Raw genomic sequence first — 19,555 nt, 5'->3', positions numbered from 1 at the left:
TGAATGATTGATTACATGGTGGTTTTTTTTTTCTCAAAAATGGACATTGTCCATCTTAATTAATTCGGATGATGGGAATTAGATTGTAGGTTGACTTTTCAAGATGGTTAGGATTAAGTGTTGACTATCCAGCCTCATTCCGATCCCCCAAACTATTTAGGCCAAGACTAAGTGTCTATTTTCCGATCTTTAACGGATCATAGTACAATAAATAACACCATGAGGAATCCTTGTTAGACAAGGCATTGCTAACCAAGTCAAATCTTTTGTCTTGACAAAATATAATATGGGCAAGACCAAAGAGGCCAAATCAAATGGGTACGTAATTGGCTCTCTCTCTCTCTCTCTCTCTCTCTCTCTCTCTCTCTCTCTTTGTCGGCTATATCATTTTCGTCAATGTGTATGCTGTCGTACAACTACTCTGCCGTTGTTTGATTTTGACTGAGATTTTTAATAACATTAATACTCTTTAGAAACTCCACCACTCGTTATTATGAGAATAACAAAGATGTATCACATTTTTTTATTTTTAATATATTTTAAATTTAGCAAGCTAGTGTTTAATATATTCAAAAGTAATTAACTTGAGCTTTCTGAATGGATATTAGTGCGAGTAAAATATCAAATGAGTATACATATGATTTAATGAAATAGACAAGAATGAATATGCTGATTTAATTGGAGCAATCAATTACTTGTATCATCAAATAGTACTAACTATGCTTTGATGAGATTGTTTTTAATTTGGAGAGCTACAAAACTAAAACCTTCCTTGGTCAAACATTGTGACCGCTCGACTCGGTCAATTAAATGACACAAGCAGGAGTTGGATGGCTCAATTCAAGGGCAGTTAAGTGGGACCGATCACCAAACACATCAGTTTCATGTGCCTCGGTCGAGTTTGACCAATTTTGGTCAAACTATAAGATAAGACCGGGGATCTAATATTACTTCACAATTTTGATATTAATTTCTCATACAATCTTGCAAATAAAAAAGACATACATATAGACTGTATCATTAAATGAAAAGAGATTGTCATGAAAACATAAGCTCGACGAAAAGGGAACAAAACATTTATGATTTAGAATTCTAAAGTGACACAGAATGCCATGTAAAAAGAAAATGGTATCTTCTTGCAGTAGCTTTCAGGAGAAGTAAGCTAGAATGACATAGCTGCAATAGACTACATAACCATTGAAAAGATACAAAAGCTAAAACCAGATTTTATCCAAAATACAGCCAAGAATGGTTGTCAGTCTAAGCATATTAAGTTGACATCCAATCTCAAGAATGGTTGTACCATGCAGTCAATTTTCCCCTGAGCAAATCTTGGAATCATGCTACCTGATTTGTTTTCATGTCACGGTCATGTATGAAATTAAAACATCAGGACAGATTGTAGCATCAAGAAACATCAAGCCTGACCACCCAATTCATGAAAATGAAGATTAACTACTGCGCAGAAGAGAGAGCAGCAGCTCAAGCAGAAGCTCTCTGGTACTTGAAATAATTGGGCAAATTAACAAAGAATTAGACAAAATCATAATGAGCAATCCTGCTTAAGGTGTCCTATCTAACTAGAAAGACTTTGGAAAAATATGAAGGGGCAGAAAAGGCTTTGAAGCAACAAATCAAGCAATCATAATAGTAAGAGTCATATCATCTTTTGGTTGGAGAGGGATCAAAATGAAACCTGCCTTCGGTTCAAGGTCAAATTTTTTAAGGGTTTACACACATTTGAAACCTCTTTAACCAAACACAAACGGTCCTACAATCAAAAACCTGTCAACAAAAGAAGCAAGCAAGACTATTGATCAAAACAAGCTTTAACCAATTTAATCACTATCATACCAGGTTCATATCAGCATTGTTTAGAGAGACAAATGAGTCTGTGCAAGTGTTTAACCATATAGATGCACAATTTACAGAAAGCAAACAGATTTTAGCTGGAACAGAGCATTTCTAGAGCCTGGTTCTCATCACCATTAACGCTCTCCAGCGTGTTCCTCACTAGATCCTCAGGAAAACCCATCTCCACCAGCTTCTGGACCTGGATCCACCATAAAGTGCAGTCATCAGATATCAAATATTTTTTTCCTATACATATATAAAAAAAATTGTACCTTTTCTTCAATGCCAACAGATGACCTTCTAGCAAATGCCTCCGTCCAGTACCGAGCTGTGGCCATAAACGTCTGGTGGTCACGCAAGTACTGTCCAATGTGGAAGAGATAAAAGTAGAAAGTCATGAACACTAACTATCAACTCCATTTTGGTATTCATATGAGAGGGAAGAGTGTGCTCTCTTTGACCTGCTGAGCAACAACAGCATCTTGGGGGTCATCAGGCTCAGGTGCTGAGAGTAGAGCTTGCAGAGAAAGCAAAGCAGTCTTCAATGTGAGGGCAGGGCTCCATTGATCCTTGAGAATGTCCAAGCAGATAGCCCCATTTTGACTGCTAATGTTTGGGTGCCTTCAACAAAAACATGCAAGCAAATAATGCAGGCACAATTGGTGCTATAATCAGAGCTCTAGAGTCCACTCATTCTTACAATAGAAAAGCACGTGATATGCAGAAGCCCTATTAATCCTGCTATAAGTACTAAATGAAGCAAAAACCTATTTGAGGAAGAAAAACATGAATAGTACATGAAAATAGACGCAGCATACACAAACTTCAAATTCCAATCACCAATCTGACAAATAAAGAAGAATAATTAAAATCAAAACAGACCTCTCACTTAACAAGATACCATGTAAAATATATTAGTACTCCCAAAATATTTATATAGTCCAACAATCAAAACTGATGTATGGTTGTCACAAATTCGTAATACCAACATGGATCTATGATCCAACGTAATCACTTTTTTCTTAGGTATATCTTCAAATCAATGTAAATCCTTGCTGAAAACATCATAGAGGCAACAATTAACCCCTACTTGAAGAAGCAGCAAGGGTGTCGAAAAACATAGCTTTCAAAAGAGGGTGTCTTTCTCTATATACATAAACCAAACTAATGGAAGAACTATTTAAGGAAACAAATCTTAAACTCAGAAATAAAGAGAACAAAACATCAAGATTTTGCCTTACATAAGCTTTCCCATTCTACAGTTCTTGCTTCCTTTTCCTCAGTAATATTCTGAGAAAATAAAAATAAACAACAGCATACCGATACCGAGCTATATTATTTCAATATCCGTACTTGGTTGGACTAGTAAATAACCATTACATGCCGACCAGTAGAGTTGACATTAGAAACCTTGATTCTCATCACGTGCAAGTGGTTTTTTTGTCACATTCTTTCTCCAATGGCAATTACATTATCCACATATGAGTGTAGAAAAGTGAGGTCTTCATCCTTGGGAGCAAATGTTGAGCCACAGTGACTCTACTATTCATCCTTAATGGGGCAATGCCATGATTCATGCATGAGACATGTTTGAGGAACTCTCATTTTTTTTATTTTACGCAAAGGATAAGTGGTGAAGGTGGGTTTTGGTACCAGAACCATGTGGTGATTTAAAAAATCCTCAACAGTAAGGCTAGTAAGAACCATGTATTCCAAGTTTATACATCCATGTATTATTTTATCTTGTTCTTTCTACCTCTTTCACTCTCACATTTCAAATCCTAGAAAAAAAAAATTGTGAACCAAGTCCCTTCATGCACTTCTACATCACCTAGTCTATAAAACACGCTCAATTGAGCCTTTAACATGTGAAAATGATCCAATGATCGTAAATGAGTGCATCACAACAATTCAAAACAACAAACTCATTAATTCAATTAATGAATAAAAGATGATAAGAAAGACAATAGTTTTTCGTTAACTTCATCATAATTCAATCATTTTCTAATAAAAAATGGAGAATACCGTAAATTGAAATTTGAGATCAAAAAGGAAATAATCAAAGTTTCCATATCATGTTTCCCCATATCCTCTTAGTGGAATCCCCCATGGCCAGCCTATTAAGTATGATATATGGCCCACTTGTGGTGACATTATGATCCAATGATTGTGAGTGGAGCATAGCATATAACACAATAAACTGTTGAATCTATCATTATATATAATCTTATAAAGAAATAAATAAATATCTCAATTAACTTCACAATGATTTAATCACTTTCTATCAACACTAGTCTACTGAGATCAAAATATGAGATAAAGAAGGCAATAATCAAAATTTCTGTATCATCTTCCCCAATACACTCCTAATTGGAACCCCCTCATCTTAAGTTCATGTCAACCTCTTGAAGAAAAAAGACAAACAAATTTACCTAAAAACTCTAACCTCCTAACAAGCTATTCAAGACTAAAATCACTTTCATGTTCAGTATTTATCAAACTTGAAACAAACAATTGTATGTGCCCTTGCTTATATGTGAGCACTTAAACCTCAATTTTCCATCATTTCATATACACTAGAATTTCCACATTGTTATCATTTAGCATCAATCCAAATAGATTTTGTTCAAGCAATTTTTTTATATTTTTTCAATAATAAAGATACAAACATAATCAACCTGCCAAGTGATCCTGTTAATAATATTCATTATATAATACCAGTAAAGGAAAAATGTCACTAGAAAATGAAAAATATAAGTGCCAAGCTGATACGTAATCCAAGTTGCCCAAAGAAAACCAAGGTTAGACATCAACCTCATCAGGAGGATCACTTAAGTTATATTAGCTTGAATGAATTTTTTTTTTAGAAAAAATGCTAAACAGAAGATTTAGCTCATCAACATATAATGCAAAATTTCAAGAATATAATGCAGTCATATTAGCAAATAGAGGACAACTAACAGGAGCATCTGATTAAGTACAAATTACATGATAAATTAGTATGATCTGGAATAGCTTGGAATATATATATATATATATATATATATATATATATATATATATATATATATATATATATATATATATATATATATATATATGTATGTATATGTATGTATGTATATAAATATATACAAAAAAATCTAACAAACTTGGTGAAAAAGAAAAGAATAATAGGAAAGCTCCTAGCTAGAAATTCTCCCACATGCATGTAATATTCATACCAAACTTTTGTTACAAACTGCATTTTGGGAGGCTCAAAGGGGTAGCCACCTGCAAATATATTGGTCACCATCAATTTCTAAACTAAACCTATAAAAGAATACTTCAGTTCATGCATGACATTAATAACATATAGGAAGAAATGCATGGTATAAATAAGTACCAAAGAGACATAAGTTTAAGCTCCAAAACATTTTAAACAAACAACCTCAGGTGACCATATGATTATGAAAAAACGGCATAGATCATACATATGGGAACGAACAAATACATGAATACCTATTATGCATGCATGTACAGGATCAAAGAGAGCACTCAACATATAACATGCATGTGCACAAAGATAGGTACATATATTTGGCACTAAGTGTCGAAAAAATTTAAAATGCATTTAAGCAAACATTTTAATAGAATGCATATGGCACTTGATACATATTGATGCAGGACAATTTTAATTAGTCACATAAGTTGTCAAATAGAATTATCTTTCATAATCCTATATTGGTTATCAAAATTGCTAAAGGATAAAGAAAACGCCAGTTAGCTGAAGGAAGGAAGGAGACAAATCTTAGATTAATTTTCAGTTTCCGAAGAAAAACCAAGGGCATAGTCTTGGATTCAATTGAAGATATCATCCTAAGAAAGTTTCTTCTTGATTGAAGAACCTACAGTAGAGGAAACCTATCAATAATATATTTTATCAAATAAAGAATTTTGTTTGGAAAAAAAACATGGAATACATCTTCCCTAGAAAAAGGAAAGATGAAATAATTAATATGTTTCTGATTTATGAGATGTAATTTTCTTTATTGTATTTTTCTGTTTATATTTTCCTTTTCTTCTTCTACTTGGAAAGACTATTAAAAGGGAAAAGACATTATAATTAGAAAATCAGAGAATATATCAATAAATTAAGATTCTTTCATACATATGAGTGGTGTGAAGTCATATTTTTTTATGGTACAAATCTATATCAATGTGAAAGATGTATGAAAGTGTGATGTTTTTGTTCATCGGTGTTTCTCCTTAAGCTTAGAGCAAATCTACTACTTATCTTTGTTTTCTTAATATCCTTTTCCATCATAACTTTTCTTTTTCCTCTCTCTATCTTTCTCTATTTTCATATAAAAGATATATACTTCCTCATGCAACATTACATATGCTTTCTATGAAAATAACAAAAATAAAATAAAATGTTTTTCATTGAGCTGCTGAATAATTTGGGTTCTTACCATGTAAATCTTTAACAATTAGTTGGCATTGCAAAAATAGTTATGCATCATCCTAGACTGTTTCATGCTTGTTTGTATCCCATAAAAAAAAATATTTTCTCCAACATAGTGAAGAAACCATTGACTAAAAAAAGTATTCAATGTGAAAAGTTGGGGGAAATGCTGTTCTTAACATATGTAGCAGAAGCAATTTTGTTAAGCAATACTATTTTTGCTAGTCAGATCACCTAATCAGAAATACCTAGTTTGTCATAGCCAGAGATAAGCCTTATACAAATGGATTCTAAACCCACCAAAAATATCAAATTCATGACATTATTTTCTATTAAAAAATTTCAGATGATGCTAATTGCAAAGCATCATACTGTAGCCCTACAAAGTTTGGTCCAAGTCATCATTGCTATTTTGAAAAAAGACATAACAGCCTTTAAAATGGCCAAATTACATCTTCTAGTAGTTCCTCTATCATCCCAAATTTAACGGTAAAAAGATAACAAGAGGTCTGAAGCATGGTTTAAATATGATAAATAAGAATAGTTCATTGGTATACATACAAAGAAATTCCAAAATAAAATTAACACTGATATCTTCAACTTGAAAAAGTTATAACATCTCAGAAGTTAATTATCGGATGAAGGTATGAAGGTGGAAAAGGTATCCCTAGGTAACTCCATTTATATAGCTGAGTCATTTCATTTAACCACAATATCTAATAGGTCTTCTTTGAATATCATCACAGTATGTAATTGATTTTCCTCATTTTAGATTCTATTACAGCTATAAATTACTATTTGTAGATAAAAATATTCCTCATTTTATCTTTTCAAGTAACTACACATCTGGCCTTGGTATCGTTGTTACTTGTTAATAACTTTGTTTACATGTTTCTTAACTATCTAACACTCTTATTCATGGTGCATGACTAGTTTTACAATCATCTTATAAATTTTCTTAACTAATCTAAGACACTATTCTTCTAATGCCTCTCTCCACTCCAGCTCCTCTACTTTTACTCCCTGAGCAATTGTTTCATCAATATATCATCCTCATAGAATTATAGTCCTACTTAGTCTAAATCTTTGGTATCCAAACTTTTATTGTCATAACTTAAATTTTAGAATAACTCCAACCAAATTTTCATCAACCAAAACAATATTGTCAACAAACAACATACACCACCATGGAAATCTATAGACTCTATACTATGACTAATAAGTTTGTATTACTATTACCAATATAAAAAAAGGTAAGGACTTATAACTGACTCCTGTTGTGACTTTATGATAATCCTACTTAGTCTAAAACTCTTAGTTTCTAACTTTTAACGTCATAACTCAAATTTAAGATTAATCCTATCTAAACTCTCATCTACAGAATAATATCATTATCAATAAAATATATCATTAATTACCAAAATGCCAATATAAAAAGGTAACACTTAAAAACTTGCTGTTGGAAGAACCTTATGATACTCCAGTAGCATCACTAAAAAAATAGTTAAAGTGTGTGTCTACCTTGGTAAAGAAAATTATATTGTGTATCAGTAAGCAGCTAAACATTGTATAATGTGAGTATTCTCAGTATATTGAGATATTTAAATCCATCTTATAGTTAAAGCAACAATAACAAGTATACAATTTCTACCAACTCGCTTGATTGTATCTTCTAAAGCAACAATAACAAGTATACCACACATGGTACATAGGGGCATACCAATGTACCACCTGTGTTGGTCCCCTGTCGGACTGGTACATACCATCCTTACCGAACGATATGCCACGATATGATGAACCTTGGTCTATGGTATTTCTCTAAACTTTACATGAGAACATGATTGTTTGTTGTACTATAATCCATAAAAAAGCATGTATGGATGCAGCTTTTAATCAACTATTACTCACATGAAGCTCTTCGTTCTTTGATAACCAAATAACTAAGCATATGGTTGCATTGGAAAAATAATTACATCAGAGATCATTAGTTTCTGCTTCCACATTCTCCAACTCTTTGGCCTTCCATTTACCATTCCTTCGCAATGCTGATTCCCAAAATTAAGAACAATATATTGAGCTTCATGTTTAACAATTCCGTACAATTATTCCATTATTTAAGCATCATGTATACAAAAGATAGAGGGATTGTTCTTCCAATTTCTCCAATCTTTACCCGTGCTAGGTTTAAAGTTGACACCACGAGAATCAATAAGCTGTGAAGCCATTGGACCCATGGTTTATGTCAGTCAGTATGGGCCAAATTAACCTTTTTAATAACTGACTGGGATACAGATCAAAAGATTTATCCGGTTCAGTTTGATTCGGGTTGTACCTCCAAGTGAAGGCCAGTATACTCATTGCACCAAGTTTACCAGCGGTATGCAGACTGGCACAAACTACATCAAGAAATAAGATCACTGCCTACTACTGATACCCATCTATATTTTTGACAATTGTGATAGTCAAGGTTTTAAATACTGCCAAGACCAGTCGGTACGGATTGGTATTTACCAGTTCAATGGCCAACTGCAATGTTCAATGCGGTATGGACTGTACCACTTAATAAGCTCACCATTCTGGACTTACTAGATGGGAAATAGCTCAGTACCAAATTGTATCGGGTAGTATGCTTAGTGCCCGATACAAATACCAACTTTTAGTTTTTTTAATTTTGTAACAGCTATTTGTCTTTTTTATATTTTTCTATTTCTCTCGCACGCTCTCTCTCATGCACACGCTTTCTCCCCTCCTCCACTGCCTTATCCTTCCCACAGCATCGCCACCTCTGCCTCCTCTTTCTCCTCTTCTCCTTCCCCCCCTCCTCCCCCCTCTTCTCTCCGTCATTTTCTTTGGTCCAGGATATGGTGTAACATTTCACCCTGACTGGTACATATGGAGTTCTGGTACATATGGATCTGAGTATGTACCAAGTTCTCTCCGTCTCTCTCTTCTATTCCTCTGACTCCTCCTCCTCTGCCTCACAGCATCATTGCCACCTTGTCCTCCTATTAGTGTGCCTCCTCTCCCCTACTTCTCTCCCTCTTTCTATATGATCTGAACGGTATCCACTTGCACCAAGGATCAGCAAGTTGATCCATACCAATTCCGTACCAGTCTAACTGCCAACCAATATAGTCATCGGACCAAAAATTTGAAACTTGATTGAACCAAACAATTTTCTCTTTAATTTAGCGCTTTTTTTTGGACAGCTTGATAAATTTTCACAAAAAAGGTACATTCGATAAAGAAATTGGCCATCTCTATGAATTATCATCTGAACCAAGGTTGGCTGCTTCTTCCTCTTCTTGTACAAATTATTGCTTCTAAGTCAACCATATCCCTCCTTGATCTCACCATTCTTTCCACAACAAGAACATAGAGATTATCCGTCTATATTTCCTGTTGATTCTCTCTATTTACAAAAAGAAAAAGATAAGACCCTAAATCATTTGCATTGAATCAAGAAAGCCATCCAAAAGAGCCATAAACTCCAGCAATAAGCGAATCCTTCCAGACAATCGCTTCAAAGATACCACCAAAGATCACGTTTTTCACAGAACAAAGAACAGGAATCGTACTGGGCAATCGGATGTCGATCTGGAACGTGCCGCCCTCGTAGGGGGTGGCGACGGGGCCAGAGATGGTGCCGGATAGGCGAGATAGGTCGCTCCCCCCATCGTGGAGGGCGATGCTGACCCCGGAGATGGCCGTGTCCCGGTTACACTCCGCCAGCTCCTTCTGAACCCTAGACACGTCCAACATCTTCACCAAACCACCTAGAATCACCGGCCACGAAGAACGCAAGCTTCGATCGAGGCGATCACGGGAAACCCTCGCGAGGAAAGGAAGGAAAGAATCCTACTCGAGGGAGAATTGGTAGGGAAGGTGGCTTCGCATTTGGGGCCGCGAACAAGGAAAGGCGTTCGAAAAAGCGAAGGGTGGTGGCCTTCTTCGGTTTGGGCGTTCCTGCGGAACAGGTTAAGTGCATGTACAATACAAGCGATAAGGGAGTCGGCCCAATTAGGCCCAAATACAGCAATAGAGCTTAATTGGGCCTTGGATTAGCTTTATTCGAGATCTATGGATTAGATTTGGGACGGCCCAAATCCAACATTACAGTGAATATTTGTAATATTATAGCATTAAAAGTCAAAAGTCACATTCTTTGGAATGTATTGATACCTCTATGTTTGATGATAAAATTTAATTCTGTTAATCATCTATTAGTACCTCAAAGACGCTATTATTTTTTCGTGAACAAAATATTATATATTAACCAAAAGTCACAAACCCTAATCAAGGAAAAATTTTCAATCGGATTCGTCAACCCGATATTTAGCAAACAATTTAGCAAACCTTGCCGTGAAGTTTGATCTCTGATATTTTTGCTTGTCGGCAAAGATTTGGATGACTTAAATTGGTCTATGCTGTTGCTATATTAGAGAATATATGTTTGCCTGTATCATCTTTTATATTAATAGAATGATAATTCTTTGTCCCATTAAAGAATTTAAATATTATGAAAGGATGGTGATTTTAATTCAAAAGCATATATGATTTGATCATTTAAAGCTAAAAGATGGGGGATACAAAACATTGTATGACTTCCAACCCTAATATGATGGAAAGGGTGATTCTTGGTATCTAAATAAAGTCTCTGATAGAACCCTTGTGGATTCTAAGCTTAGGGTTGATCTCTTTAGAGGATCAATCTCTTTGGAACTCTATAGATGAGGATCATCCTCTTTGGAACTCTATAGATGTTCCTTCCTCCAAGTTGTTGTTCAAAGACTACTAAAAAAATTCATCTATTCCTAAAAAAAAAAAAAGGTTGAATACATGACTATTTATAGGGCTTCTAAACCCTAACTCCTAATATGACTCCTACTCAAGACTCGTATTTATAATCAACTCATAATATGACTCATACTCAAGACTCCTACTTCTAACCAGCTCCTAATGCTTCTCTAAGAAGCAACCTCCAAACTAATCCAAACCTTAGCCGGCCTCTTCATATCCTTAATAGGGGTTGGCTAGGTAGGTTTTACATGAATATTCCTTTCAATTAAACTTAATCAAGACTCTCCTAGCTACAGTCATAACAGTCTCTCTCTATCTATCTCTCTATGCTTTAAGTAATTAGGGTTGTACCCAAAATAATAATCTCTTTATGTGCAGGACTCACTCGTTTTATTATCTCAAGCAATTGTGATTGTAGTGAAAACAAAAAAGCCTAATCTGATTACAATAGAATTTTTATCATGCATGTAAAACTTTGCCTTGTGACTATAACCCTAATGTAGAGGTCATCGAGAATTCTCTCTAGATCCAGGTATATGATCCGAATCAAACATGGATTCAGTGGGTTTAGGTAAAGCTAATATAGATTTGGTCATAATTAACTTGATATGATTCATCCGATTGATCAATTAATGTATGGATTAACCTAACCCATTGATTCTAATTAACCCAATTCATAAATTAAGTAAAACCTTTTGTTTCCTATCACTGTATTAATTTTGAGATTTTAAGTGTGAGTATCATGGAAACCATTTAATATAATAATTTTTTAAAGAAAATTCTAAAATTCTCGACCTACCATGATGAGTTTAGAAATTCTTAGTCATATCTTGATTAATACTCGATCTTCTAATGATCAGTTTGGGTTAGGAAAAATCGATTTGGATATCCAACCTAAGTTGAGCCCATAAACACAAACTAAAATTTTGTTTCCATGCAAAACAAATCAAATCAAAAATAGTAATTCCGTGAGATCAGCTTAATGTACAGGGATACTGGAAGGAAATAATGTCATTCATGGTGGTCAATATATTTTTTTGGGGTGTAATAAGATCATATGGTTTACATTACAATCCAACAGAGGAAACAAATCTACAATAATAATAACCAATTATTATTATTATTATTATTATTATTATTATTATTGGTCTCTCTCTCTCTCTCTCTCTCTCTCACACACACACACACACATTAAAAACCCTAATTCTGCTGCGATAGGTGTTCCCATGGAGATGGAAGCGGTGAAGAGGAGCCAAGAGGGAGCAGGGAGAGGCCGCAGCCGGTATATCAAGCTCCAAGTCTGCAGCCGGGTGACGGCCGGCCTGGCCGCCCTGGCCGCTGCCACGCTGATGGGGTTTAACAAGCAGACCAGCGTGGTCGCCGGCTTCGCCATCGAGGCCTCCTACCGCTTCTCTCCTGCGTTCAAGTCAGTGAAACTCGGTGCAGATCGAGTGCATGCATGCATTTCCACGGTTCACGCGTCTTACCTAGTTTGCGTTCTTCGACAGGTTCTTCGTGGTCGGCAACGCCATTGCATGCGGCTACTCCGTGGTATCCCTGCCTTTCGTCTCCAATCTGGTCGAGGGATGCACGCTGAACCTGTTCGATCTGGTACGCATGAAGCTTGAATCATCATGGAATAAATCTTCGTGGCTCTCTCACCGTTTGTTGGTGCTGGCGCAGATGAACCTGGGCCTGGTGATGGCGGCGGCGGCGGCCGCGAGCGCGGTCGGCTACGTGGGGAAGCATGGAAACGACGAGATCGGGTGGGCGAAGGTGTGCCCCTACTACGAGAGGTTCTGCGGGAGGACGGAGATTGCTTTGGGCTGTTCCTACGTGGCTTTTCTTCTCTTCCTCTTCGTCTGTGCTCTCTTCTCGGTCTACAAGTCTAGGCAAGTCAACAGTGAGTGATGCACGTGTGCTGCCTTCAACTCATATCTAATGCTCCATCCGCTTGCACTCTGTTCTTCAGGATCTTTTGCAAACATGATCCGGTACTAATTCTGGTTTTACAGTTGAATCTTCTCGTCAATCCGTCATCGTGAAATTGATCTAATCTGGTTTGTTTTTCATATGTCTTCGTATTTAGCAGAGGGAAGCAAACTCGATTGGTCGGGAGAAAATTTAATGTCTTAATTTGTCTAGTCTCGATTGACCTGAGAATTAAAAAAAAAAATACAATATAAGGTTTTTTTATTTTGTTTTGAAAATAGTAATTCAAATAATAATACTCGTAAATAGTCTTATCGAAGAAATATATAGTGTTTTCGAGAAAGACTAGAGAATAATTTTTTTTTCAAAACTATACACTAAGTTATAACAAAACCATGCACTAATCTTTTATTTAACCACCAAGTTTAATCTAGAAATTTAAAAATAAACAAAATTCACCAAATACCACTTCTTCTTTTTTTGGCCTAGAAGAGTCTTATATCGTTACACATATCAAATTAATACCAAGTAGTTGTTAGATGAAATCTATTCATTATAATTAGTGGAAGTAAAAATGGCAAGAGCTAACACATTCTAATAAAATTAATATTTTAACAAAACTACTCTCTCTCTCTCTCTTTTCTTTAAATTATTCTAAGGAATAAAAGAAATCAAACAAACCAAATTATACCATGCTGGCAATATTGCAACTGCACCAAAAGGTATTATTACAACTAGAGAGCCATGTGGCATTTGGTATAGTTTGAATTTGGTTGATGGTACCAAATTTGAGAGTTTAAGCAACCCAAACAAGATTAGAATTCAAATATGAACGTATGGTTGACAAGGTTATTAAGATGGATGAGTGAGAGGTATGCTTTTTAGTTTTGGTATAAAACATTAGCCAAAGATGGATATGTGCCTTCAACCTTTCTTTTAACGATTAAAATTCTTTTTTAATTATCTGTCTATCCATTGTCAACAATTAAAATTTTTAAAAGAATATTAAAATCTTTGAATTATAAGAATGAAAGAGGAAAAATCCCATTATATTCATTATTCTCTCATCTTCTGATTATGTTTGCTAAGGCGGCCTATCATTATTCTCCTCCACTATATTATAATTATAGTATACAATTTTTTTTAATAATTTTATCCCTATGTTTTATACTTGTATTCTTTAGAAAAATATTAGACATGTGGTCCGATTTCTTGATCAACCATTGATAGAGTGATGCGATATTGAAGGAGCTAATGTTCTGTTTTGTTTCCAAAATCCAACTAAATCAGATCTTGTTCCTGTAGTTATTATGATTTTGAAGTCTAAAAAAAAAAAAAAAAAACAATGAATGCAAACAAATGTATTGTGAAGGATACGAATGTTGCCGCTGGTCGAATATAAGCTTCATCAGAAATAGCAGGTCTCGGTTGTCATTCGTTTCTATACGATCGAAAGCTCAGATCTCGCTCTCATTAACCGAGTAAGCCTTGGAACACGACTTTAATTATGTGATGATAATAAGGCGATCGCCGGCTGACAAAAGCAAACACCAGTAGTCAAGGCTAGTATGTTTGTGCTGTATGCGTCAAATGCGAATCACCACTTACGAGTAGATAGATGCCCAGGAGCGATTCATTTGGCATCACATGGAGATAATTCCCCCCTCGTCCGACTCTGATCCGATGTAGCAGCAGTCTGCAGCGACGCGAAGGATGATGGTAAGTGCAAACCCATCGACGAACAACATCGGGCAGATAGATAGCAAACACACCAAACCTGTAAGAGATCACTTTGGGTAGAGGATGTCGTAGTGGCCAGGGCGATACAGCAAGGTCACGCGCGGCACCGGTGGGTCGCCTGCGTCGGACGCACTGCTCTGCATCGGAATGAAGTCGTGATGTTTTGGCGTTAAGTCGCCGGAGCTGGATGTGCTCTGGTCAAGACACTCCACACGTGTCGGCACGCCTAATGCATCACATAGAGCTGTGATGTGCACATGGTCGCAGTCCTCCCCCATCATCTCCACCGAGTCCTGGCAGAACTGCGAGCAAGATTGAAACAGTGAATCATTGTAACCAACAAGGTTTGACCACTCGTTCATATCTGATTAATACACATCCGATTGATACTGGTAAAGATGCACCAGAAATGCTACTCTTGATGTATGTAACAAGGATGAGAAGTCACAAATATAACCTTGGCCATGCCTGTACTTTCTACGCCAGCAAACGGCGCAAAAAACTCTGCTCTTATGCGTAATTCGCCAGAAGTAACCATCCTGAAGAACAAAACAACTGCCAGAAATTTTGTTAGAAGAAAGAGATCCTATTGTACGGTCTGGGACCGATTTCCTCACCACTATCTGAAAACATTTGATCACAGCTCTTCTCCAGAAGCAACTCGTGACTGCAAATGCAGAACGAGCACGTTCATTAGATGTTTACCTTTATATGATATCTCCCTTTTTCTGGGTGGCTCATACAAGACGATGTTGCAGTCGAAAATCTACCTGATTGAATTGTCGTTCTCTTGAATAACACTTTTCAGCAGATCAATGAATAACTGAGATAATAGTCATAGCTGTCAGCAAAAAAACATTCATAGCAGGCTTTTCATTCATTTTTGAAATAAATTTCATAATGAAGAATTCAGCAGAACACAGTGTAGTATGAACAAACATACAAAATCCATTCGATGGTACTCTCTGATGTTCACTTAAGATACTTCAGGAAGCGTAAGTGGTGATGCCAATTCAAAAGATTGACAAAGAATGACAGAAGGTGGGCCCGTTGAAAGCGATTAGTGATGAGTAAATTAAGATAATAAATAATTTACCTTAAAAATGAATTCAGATCAGTTCAAAATTGAGGCTGATCAGATTCATTCGTTCTGACAAATAGTAGCAAGACAGCTGTTAGAGAAAACTCTAAGAAAGGTGAAACCAATCCATAGGAGACCTGATTGGACTTTCATAGGTAGGCAAAGAACAGCATGTCTGCTGTTCATTATCTACAGTCAGAAAGGAGAAAGGTAGAAGAAATGAGAAAAAAAACAAATACGAGAAAATAGGATAAGGATCAACCACTGACCCAGACTAGATCGGCCAAACAAAATATAAATTCGTGTAAGTAGGTGGTGGCTGAGTACCCCATCAACCAGTACGTATGAAGGCCATCTGATATGATTCCAAGTTAACTTGACGACATGCATTGAGTTACAGGAAATACCAGACAGGGAGATCTAAAAAAATCTTATATGCTTTATTTGATTCGAAAATTTGACATGATACATCAATGTATGCCAGTCACGGAACAGAATTTGCTTCAGTTAGTGTACTCAGTACCAGCATGCATGGAACAGAAAGAAGAATTAATGAAACAAAAGTGAAGAACCGAAGTGACAAAGCTTACTGAGAAGATTTCACTGATCCTATATTCTTGGTCTCCCAGAACTAGCTGTGCCTTCCTACACTGTTCAATATTTGCAAGAATGCGATCAACCTCGGCTGTGTCTTGTGTTTCCAATATATGTTCCTAATCGCACATCACATAAACATCACTAACTCATGCTAGAAGCTTTTGCTGAGCTAACAAATCACAAAGGCCACAAGAACTTCCTAGTAATTTTGAAAGAAATTACCAGATAGGAGAACATAAAACTTCGATAGAAACAATTTCCATCTTTTCGTACTCGCCTCAGTGCAGCATAGTTGTCATAAAGGAGCTGCAAGTAGCAACATATTTGACGCAAACAAAATTCAGTCGAAGGTAATGCTTAATGATTATCAATGGATAACGAACAGAGCAGCAGTGACTGTTGAGTCATTCCATGAACCTTGATTTTTGCCTGAATGATGGGGCTGCCTGATTGAAACTCAGCAACCAGTGAGGAAAGAGGTTCCTATGCACTCAGAAGATAAGAGTTGGCTTTTACGTGACAACAACATTGTATAACATAATACAACATATCTTAGAATATAATTATTAACAAAAACATCAGTTAATTCATGATGTAACACTTCAACACCTAAACAGTTTCATAACCAGCTACTTGCAATTTCAAGACTAAAATGTGTGTGCAAATATTTTGCAATGTCTTAGAAATAGAAGCATGGAAATAGATACTGACATGCAGACACGATATGATCCAAATTAGCTAAAATTGATCAATCTCAACCAGACTTAGTCGATTTTAGCTAATTATTTCAAATTTAAGACTCAAAAGAAGGAACGAAGAGGAGACGGGTAGATGGGAATAAATAAAAAGGATAAGCAAGGTGAAAAATTGAAGGCAAAAGAGAATCCTATGAAGCAAAATAAAGAAGACATTGTTATTGTCTTATTTGATACTCAAATAGAGAATGTTGTATTCGCTACTCACTGCAATCATTTTTTTTACTGTCTGACAATTCTGCGATGCCTGTTGTCAATTACTGATACAATGGAGAGAAAAGGATACTGGGAGAGTGAGAAAGGAAGGAAAAAAAATTAGTAACCTTTGAGGAAATAAGCATCACCATTTTATATAAAAGGAATAACATGGGCTTGCTGATTACATTCTCTTTAAAGATGTCATTTGATAAATTTTTAGTATGACATACATAATATACGTTCAATATATCAATATCTTTGTATGATATGATCAATAATTTTTTTTAATGAAATATGCTTCATCACGCCTAGACCTCTTCCTTGCTGACTCAAAATTATTTTGGAATATCTCAGTAACAGATCAAACTAAAAAAAATCAAGTTTTTGTACTATAAACAAATGAAGTCAAGACTAAGAATAGCTTATATTTACCTTAACATGCCGTGATGCTTGAGTAGATCAATCATAAGTCTAAAACTAGTTTGTTGAAATTTTATGTTCTGTGCTTTCTAGTCTTTCTACCATCTATTACAACAAAAAATATTTTATGGATATCATAATATTTAATGTGCCTTGGACATACCTTATCTGCAAGCAGAAAATTACAAGATGTGCCACCATTGAGATTATTGAGCGAGATTAACTCAAGGAATCACATATCAAGAAGAATCCAGTAACAACAAGCAAAACTTAGATCTTGGAACTATTGTGGAAAAATAACTAGTGGTCCGAAAAAAGACTAGTTGGGGGCTTTGCGTGTAGCAGAACGCCCAAATCTAACTACTGGTCAGAAAAAAAAAAAACAAATTAGGGGATTTGCATGCAGCGGATACATGTTAATAGATAATTGTTTCTTGCACGACATGAAAGGATAAGAATTCCTGCAAACATACTTAATGTAAACCAACGCAGCATGGATACTCTGAAGATTGCACTAAAGAGTAGCAAAAGCCTGACGAAACTAGAAATTCATTTTAATTACACAATCTTGAAAAGGAACCAGAGAACAAACAGGAACAAGCTAACATCACAGCTTGCACCATTGGAATCCACTACATATAAACTTTCAATTGATATTGCCAAGCTAAAGAAGTCAAGCAGCAAGGATCCTACTGATGTGATGCACAGTTCATCCACCATCATGGCGCAGAGCTTAGATAGATGTAGTCAGAGCATCGCTAAATTACACCAAACTACATCTTTGGCTGCTAATTTAAGAAAAATATGAGGTAGGATCCAAAAATGGGTAAAATGACTCTTCCATGAGTTTCGGAATGTACACGAACTACCAAGAATGCGGGACTAAACAAGCACAGTCTCGAGTGATCCAAGGATAAAAGACTAAAGAAAGATAGGATCCAAAGGGGCAGGGAGATTCGCTCACCTTGTGGCCAACGCACGCGTTGTCGTCGGCGACCTGATCGCCGACGTCGGGAAAATTCTGAATGAAGTCTTCGGGAAGATAGGGTTCATAAATGTCGATGAATTTGTTCGCCAGGTTTCTGATTGGGGGAGTCACGCTGGGTGCGTCGGAAGGGGCACCGGTTGAACTCCCCACGTTTCCGATTGGGGGAGTAACGCTGGGTGCGTGGGAAGCGGTACCGGTTGAACTCGCCACGTTTCCGATTGGGGGAGTCACGCTGGGTGCGTCGGAAGGGGTGCCGTGTGAACTCTCGATGAAGTCTCTGAACTCGTCCACCCCCATCGAGGAGACGGTGACGTTGACAACGTTAGTGGAGGAAATGAACGACTGGCTAGTCACCATCGGCTCATCTCCTTCTGCGCTGCTGCCACTGCTGTCGACGTCGTCGGCGACCTTCTGCTTCTTCGAGGACACTTCCATCGCCTTCTTCCCCTTCACCGCCAAGTCGCCGAATCTTCTGCCGGTCTGTTGGCCTCAAGAACAAGAAACGGGAGGAGGGAAAAAGACACCGAAGACGGACAACAGTAGTACGAAACCATAACATCCATTTTAACCGTTGGCTGCTCGGTGTGACTTCAAAGATTGGGCGAATTCTTCAAGTTTGAGGATTTCCCGCCTCAATTTTCAAAAAAAATTATCAAATGCCAAGTCCCAATTTTAAAAAATATTCATAGAGTGTCTTAATAACATGAAAAGATCATTTTATCATCAAATCCATCGTCTTCTTT

The 19,555-nt window shown here is 36.4% G+C and overlaps 3 protein-coding genes across 3 annotated transcripts; 1 reads left to right on the top strand and 2 right to left on the bottom strand.

Annotated features, from left to right (window-relative positions):
- Nucleotides 1–1,813: 1,813 nt before the first annotated feature.
- Nucleotides 1,814–10,248, bottom strand: LOC135595973 (ubiquitin-conjugating enzyme E2 27-like). The gene is made up of 5 exons (XM_065087562.1): nucleotides 9,880–10,248; nucleotides 5,079–5,127; nucleotides 2,316–2,475; nucleotides 2,127–2,216; nucleotides 1,814–2,053 (listed from the first exon to the last, which is right to left on the bottom strand). Exons 1-5 carry the CDS (start codon nucleotides 10,061–10,063, stop codon nucleotides 1,946–1,948), a joined length of 591 nt encoding a protein of 196 aa, XP_064943634.1. The 5' UTR covers nucleotides 10,064–10,248; the 3' UTR covers nucleotides 1,814–1,945.
- A 2,079-nt stretch (nucleotides 10,249–12,327) lies between these two features.
- On the top strand, nucleotides 12,328–13,012 carry LOC103972862 (CASP-like protein 1F1). The gene is made up of 3 exons (XM_009387241.2): nucleotides 12,328–12,527; nucleotides 12,610–12,712; nucleotides 12,785–13,012. The coding sequence occupies exons 1-3, from the start codon at nucleotides 12,328–12,330 to the stop codon at nucleotides 13,010–13,012; spliced, it is 531 nt and encodes a 176-aa protein (XP_009385516.2).
- A 1,629-nt stretch (nucleotides 13,013–14,641) lies between these two features.
- Nucleotides 14,642–19,250, bottom strand: LOC103972863 (OVARIAN TUMOR DOMAIN-containing deubiquitinating enzyme 1-like). Its single transcript, XM_065108425.1, has 9 exons — nucleotides 18,789–19,250; nucleotides 16,869–16,934; nucleotides 16,674–16,757; nucleotides 16,445–16,567; nucleotides 15,544–15,596; nucleotides 15,391–15,440; nucleotides 15,231–15,328; nucleotides 14,811–15,075; nucleotides 14,642–14,729 (listed from the first exon to the last, which is right to left on the bottom strand). Exons 1-8 carry the CDS (start codon nucleotides 19,245–19,247, stop codon nucleotides 14,821–14,823), a joined length of 1,188 nt encoding a protein of 395 aa, XP_064964497.1. The 5' UTR covers nucleotides 19,248–19,250; the 3' UTR covers nucleotides 14,642–14,729; nucleotides 14,811–14,820.
- Between the last annotated feature and the right edge of the window lie 305 nt (nucleotides 19,251–19,555).

The sequence above is a fragment of the Musa acuminata genome, chromosome BXJ1-2 (genome assembly GCF_036884655.1).
Source record: "Musa acuminata AAA Group cultivar baxijiao chromosome BXJ1-2, Cavendish_Baxijiao_AAA, whole genome shotgun sequence".
NCBI lineage: Eukaryota > Viridiplantae > Streptophyta > Magnoliopsida > Zingiberales > Musaceae > Musa > Musa acuminata.
The sequence above is the reverse complement of the archived record's forward strand: the minus strand, read 5'-3'. Positions and strand labels throughout refer to the sequence as shown.